Here is a 6,674-nt window from a genome sequence, read left to right as displayed (position 1 = left end):
ATTAGCATACATTTTGGCAACTGTTCTAGCACAAGGTGTTAGTAAAAAGGGGCTTTTATCTCTGAGCTTAATTTACTTTAACTTTCCTTGTTTTAAATGTTTTTAATGTGAATGAGATGTTTTTGTAAAGGAATTCCTGCCACAAGAAGTTATTCAGAAATACGTCTTTATATTAATGTTACAGGGGTAACATTAATATAAAAACGTTGGAGATGAAGTCCATACCCCAAAACACATGAACCTTCTCCAAATTTAGAAATGAATAGAATATTTTGTTATTCATACTGACGGTTAAAACATTGCACTTATAGAGAATTTTTTTTTAATTAATGATGCTACTTGTTTCATATGAAGTTGCTTCCTTTAAAAAAGAAAAATAAGATATAAAAAATGACAGGTAAAGAATGGTTTCCTCCATTGCTATACATCAACTATGAATGAAAAGTTTTAGGAGTTAAATGATCTTAGCTCAAGTGCCTCTCATACAAAAGGAATTTCCAATAAAAATATATTTCCTTTTTGTAACAAACACTACTGCCTCATATGCTTATTATTTTATTTATTCAAATTGTCAAATTGAAGAAAACAAGAAAAATGAGTTAATACAAATTCAAAAGGTCTTGGTTGTGTGCATTCAATTCTTTCTTTTTGCAATGTATTTTTATTTTAAAATATATTGAAAGCTATTGTAACACAGCTAACAGAGGATTTGTTATAAGTATATAGTAAAATGAATGTTTATAATTGATACTAAATCAATAATAAATTAATATGCATGTGCACATGCATGAGTATAAATTTTCATATGAACTTCTATCAAACGTATAGGCATACTCTCTTTCTATTATACATATGTCTATAACTGCACACATATTTAATAATTTACCCAATGTTCAACTGAGTTATGAATTAGTTTAATATAAACTTTAGCATAACAGAATATCTACAGTTTACCCACATATGTCTAAAAGCAAATGAATGCCAATAACAGGCACCTCAGTGAAAGAACAAGCCCATGTTCAAATATAAAATGGTAAAAATGAGAAAGAAATTATGAAAATATATACCTTTAATTTGCAGACATATAAACACTTTTGGTACAGTACAGACGGATGATGCCAAAAACTAGAATGATCCAGTTTAAGCTAACACTTACATTTCTTGTTTACACAGATAATTTTGCTATAGCTCTCACGTAGAATAAACTAGCCAGCTTACACAATGAAGTGAAAGTGATCAATCACTGATGAACCAGCGTGGTCCGTTACAAAGGATTCAGTAAAAGCTAAATTATCAAAGAAATCTGCTACTGGGCTTACAAATAAACTCTTGGACCTAATCCAAAGCCAGAGAAAGGAAGCCAGAAATGGTAGCCAACGAACCTAAACAACAACAAAAAGATAAGTACAACTTTCATATAAAACGCCCAACTAAAACGACCAGTAGTGTACATTAGCTTCTAGAATAATTCTGTTTTAATATAATTTTTTTTCTTATGTGATGGATGAGTTTAAGCATAGAAAAATCTAATACATAACCCAAGTAGAAAGTACTACTGACAAGTTGAGAAAGCACCAAAATGTCGTGAACACCTATGAAGCAACTAAGGATTGAAACATTTCTTTGCTTCTGGCTGTTTTTCTTGGACACAATTTCTAGTTACATTTTCTGTAAGGAAGAATATCTATATTTTCCCCTATAATCATAGCAAGTGCAGTGGTAAAGCAAAGAGAAAGCAATTTGAGTACACAGGAAGTAAAATACTCTTCAGCAGGTCAAATCTTTAACACATGGCAATGTTTTTATCCTTGCTAAAAAGGAATTGCGCTTCTTTGTAATGCCTTCTCTTTCAAACTATACATGATGTACTCGTGAGGTAATCAACATTCTGTTTACAAATGCATTTCTTCTTTTATCATACATTTAAATGGGGTGAAATTCAATTTACTTTCAGTTCATATTTGTTAAATGTTAAAAACAATATATTTAAAATATACTCTTTCATTAATTTCATGTACAACAACTGTCATGTACAATACCTCAAAACACTTCCCTGCAAAGGAGCAGCTGATGCCCTCTTGTGGTTAAAGGGCTTTTTAGACAAAAAATGCAATGTACTATTTTCTTACCTTTCTCCCAGGTTTTATCAATCTGCTTGGCGTATGAAAGCTGCAAATCGTGTCCAAGCTTTTTAATAACAGTTCTATAGCTGTTAGTAATAATTTTCATTAAAAAATGCTGTACACATTTTATAACCTCTGAATTTGAATTTAAAAACCTGTAAACAGCTATTTACAATATAGTACAAGTTATAAATTAGTCATCCTTCATTGGAATTGCCATCCACACACTCTTGTTTAGGTGGTGAAGACCACCTAAAGTCAGTTAAAACATCTCTGTGTCATTCCACAATGAAATATCAAATATTAGAAATATCCACCGGTTTCCTCTCTCCCATATGCAAGTCAATTTTTCCTTTTAGTGGAATTTGCACTTCCAGATTTTCATCTTCCCTGTGATGCTTTTTCCCCCTCCTTAAACAGATGTATATGCCCATCCCTGAGACAAGTGTGATAGACCCCAAGCTTATTACAGACAGAGCTACTAAGGTAGGAATACAGGACACAGATTCGACCTTCCTATGAGTCGGTTCTATTGAGATCTGTGGTTCTTTCTCCTCTATATTAATTTCTGGTTCCTTTCTTAAAAGACTCTCGATGTAGCTCTCGTTACTGACAGTATCATTAACAAATAGGTTCACCATCACCGTGGAATGGAGAGGTTCAGGATAACCATGATCACTCACTTTCACCAGTAAACGATGGAGTCCATAATCTGTCTGCAGCAATGCCTCTTCCAAAGTAATGTTACCAGTTTTAGAGTCAATCCTAAAGGACTCAGGCCTAGGACCTCTTCTCCCTATGATGCTGTAAGCTATGACAGCATTCATGCCTGTGTCTTTGTCAACAGCATAGACTTCTGTAACTGGGGAGCCAGGGAGCGTAGAAGGTAGTACCAACAGGTAAGACATGTTAGACTGAGGAAATAAAACAAGAGGAGGGTTGTCATTGATATCTAGAAGGAGAATGGTGATTTTTGCAGTAGAGGAGAGGGCAGGCTCACCCCCATCAACAGCTTCAACCCACAAAGTATAGGAGCTTTGCTGCTCTCTGTCCAAAGAGACTTTAGCTCTCAGCATGCCCTTTCCTGTATCTATGACAAAAATATCACTCTGGTTCAGCACTGAGAGGGCGACCCATCCATTTCGCCCAGCATCAGCATCTGTTACACTAATTATTCCAATTTCACCATATCCGGGAAAGTTTTCTGGCACAAAAAAGCTGAAGTCCTTGTTGATGAACCTAGGGCTGTTGTCATTTTTATCCAACACTGTGAGAGCCACAGTGGCTACTGATTCTCTGGGTGGCTTCCCAGAGTCCACAGCTCTGACCGTGTACCTGTACTTTTCTTTCTCTTCTCGGTCCAGCTGAGTAGAAACCGTCAGAATTCCTGTGACACTGTCTAAGGAAAAATATGATGGAGCATCAGGTCCCAAAAAGTAGGAAACTTGGCCTCTCTCTCCACTGTCAGCATCTGTAGCATACAGCTTAGTCAAAAAGGCATTGGGTGTATTATTTTCTTCAATGGTTAGTTCGATCAAGGGTTGAAGGAAAACAGGAGCATTATCATTGTCATCTAAAAGTTGCACTTTAATAATTTTTTTGACGTGAAATCCCTCAGAGTTCCAGGCCACCACGGCTATTTCATAGAACTGTTGTAGTTCATAGTCCATAGGTTTTGTGGTTTCTAGCAAATATTCATTATTGTATGGTTTGTAGGGTGATAACCTAAATGGTCCTTCACCATCCAGGTAGCAGTTCACCTTGTATTTACCTTCTGGATCTCTTATGGTGAAGAAGGCAATTGGAGTGTTAACAGGTTCCAGTTCTTTCAGGTAAACAATACCATCTATCTCATTTGCTATATAACGAGGAACAATTTCAGGTGGTCTGAAAATGACTTTGATGATAGACACCAAGGCAGTGATCACAGCAGGGATGCAGCCTGGTCCATTAGCAAGGATGGTGAGCTTGTGCGTTTGCAAAACAGTTCCCCCAATCTTACTGAAAAGCTTAATGACGCCGGTGGTTTCATCCAGATGGAATAAATCCTTGGATGCTTGTGGAACTTTCTGGCTGTAAGAGTAGGTGATCTGAGCATTGGTTCCCACGTCCCTATCCACAGCCTGGACAGCTGCAATCGGTGTGCCCACTGTAGCATTCCCATACACAGTGACATTGATTTGTGATTCTGTGAAGAAAGGACAATTGTCATTAATATCACTTATGCCAATGGTGAGGGTGGCGCTGCCCAACAGTGGTGGAGAGCCACCATCCTCAGCTATGATGATGCTCACATACTGGTCCTGGGTCTCCCTGTCCAGCAGTCCCATGACAATTAGGTAGGGGGTGCGCTCCCCATTCTCATTCTCCTCCACGTCCAGGGTGAACATACTGTGGTAGTCCAATAGGCGGTAGGTCTGCACCCCATTCGTGCCTATATCTGGGTCCATGGCAGGATGCTCTATGGCCAGCCGCGTGTTTACAGGTGCATTTTCCGGGACCCAAACCGTGATTTGGGAAACCGGGAACTGTGGGGCATTGTCATTGATGTCCCGGATAGCGATTTTCACCTTCACAAACCTAAAGTATTCCTGAGGCAGGACCAGCACATCCAGGAGCAAAAGACAAGAGTCCGAGGAAGGCGAGGAGGAGATGGAAATGCTGCCGCCCCAGGCAGCCCCTCCACCTCCTTCAAGACACAGGGCCTCGCGGTCGATCTCCTGGGTAGAAGTGTGCAGCTCCCCGGAGCGGTTGTCTAGGGTCACGTACTGTCCACTCAGTCCCCGGGAGGCCAGGCTGAAGGAGAGGGGGGGCTTCTGCTCAGCGCCGGGGCGCTCTGGCGACTGCCGGTCCTGCCTCCCCGCGGCCCGGGGCACCAGCCGTAGGTCCTCGGCCAGGCTGCCGATGAGCACCCCGGCGGGCAGTCCCTCGTTCAGGCTGTACAGAAGCTCCGTGGCCCGGCTGTAACTCGCCAGGCAGTCGAAGGGTCCCACGAAGAGAAAAAACAGAAACAGATGCTGGAAAGGGGTGGGGGTGGGGGTGGGGGGAGAAAGCTCGTTACACACACCGGGAAACACAGCGATTGGAGTCAGAAACCAGTGGCCAGGGGTCACGGCTGTTCTATCCCCATTCCCAGAGTCAAACCCTCTAGTCAAAGCGGGGCGAAGAAGAAACTTGCTGCAAAGAAGAGATCTATGGGGCAACATTGTCTCCAAAACTTAATTTTTCTCTTCACTTTCTACTCCCCGCGCTCTCCATCACCACCCTCATCCAGTTAACATTCGGAATCCCCAACCGTAAAGCACCCCCGGAAACACACGCTGGAGTGGAGAGGACTCTAACTCAGGGAGTGCGCAACGCGACAGGAAACCACCCGGGTAGGTTGCGGAGAGGGAGGGAGTCGACAGCGGAGGGGCTGAGAAGTGGGCAATTTATCATTTTATTTCCCATTGAAATATTTCTACCACTAAGGTCCCCGGAACCCGAAATGTGTTAACATCTCTTATTACGAGACCAATAACAATAAAAACAATATCAATAATAATAACAATATGGAAAACATAGTAACACTTTCCCCTCGGACTCCCCCCTCCACCTCATTAAAGAAACACTTTAGGTCAGAAGAAGTGATATTCATTTCAGCATGCATCTAAAAGCAAAGCGAAAGGATCTGGATCTCCACCACCTATCAAGCCTTCACTAATCCCCCTCCCCTAGGGGAAAAGAAGTAAACGCGGAAAATGGTTATGCAAAAACAATTTGTCAATTGCAGTAGACAGTCGTAGCCAGATGCCGGCAGCAAGAAACAATTTCCAAATCCCTGAATCTAAAACGGATTGAGCCCCCTCCCCACCTCATCTACCTACATTTCTGCTTCAGAAACTTCATCTCACGCCCCAAGGACTTGACTATTCCTTGCTAAAATGAAGACACATTATCCCAAACTCCATTTCCCTCCCCTCAACCTTCCCGTGAAGTTTGCATTAAGGTAAAAGGTTTGAAAAACCGTCAAGGAGTAGGAACTGCCTTATAGTACTGCAACTTGTCAGGGCTGCGGGGCTCCTGGACCCCAAACCTTACCGGTAGGTTTCTGTGGCTGGTGCTGCTCCTGGGACGACTTAGACGCCCCATATCCAAGCGCGGGTGCCAGGTCGCCGGGCGCCAGCTCAGTGCCAGGGCCCGCGGGCTGCGCGCTTTCCCTCGGCCTCGCATTCCCAGGGAGGCTGCAGTGAGCGCGCTCCTGACCGGAGGGCGGCAGAAGACACTCCCTCTCTGTTCATGCAAATCGCTGGGGAACTTCAGCCAATAGTCACTGGCTCGTCAATTAAGGACGGGAGCTGAAGGCGGGCAGAAAGGCGAGGGGCAGAAGGGCACGGTCATGGTTTCCTGCCCCGCACGCGGGTAAGTCCAGACCCCGCCGGAGGAGCCGGAGTGGGGGACCTGCCTCTGAAGACTGCGACGAGGCGCCACCCGGTCGGGCACCGGAGCGTGTGCCCACCAGCCTCCCTCCTCGCCGCACCAGTCAGAAGGCGAGTCCACAGGTTGCGAGCC

The 6,674-nt window shown here is 43.1% G+C and overlaps 1 protein-coding gene across 1 annotated transcript; it reads right to left on the bottom strand.

Moving 5' to 3' along the window:
- Window positions 1-893: 893 nt before the first annotated feature.
- On the bottom strand, window positions 894-6,410 carry PCDH20 (protocadherin 20). Its single transcript, XM_004433597.3, has 2 exons — window positions 6,204-6,410; window positions 894-5,140 (listed from the first exon to the last, which is right to left on the bottom strand). Exons 1-2 carry the CDS (start codon window positions 6,333-6,335, stop codon window positions 2,420-2,422), a joined length of 2,853 nt encoding a protein of 950 aa, XP_004433654.2. The 5' UTR covers window positions 6,336-6,410; the 3' UTR covers window positions 894-2,419.
- Between the last annotated feature and the right edge of the window lie 264 nt (window positions 6,411-6,674).

Source organism: Ceratotherium simum, chromosome 10 (genome assembly GCF_057802395.1).
Source record: "Ceratotherium simum simum isolate JZ-2026a chromosome 10, ASM5780239v1, whole genome shotgun sequence".
Taxonomy (NCBI): Eukaryota; Metazoa; Chordata; class Mammalia; order Perissodactyla; family Rhinocerotidae; genus Ceratotherium; species Ceratotherium simum.
This window is presented reverse-complemented; position numbering and strand designations above follow the sequence as displayed.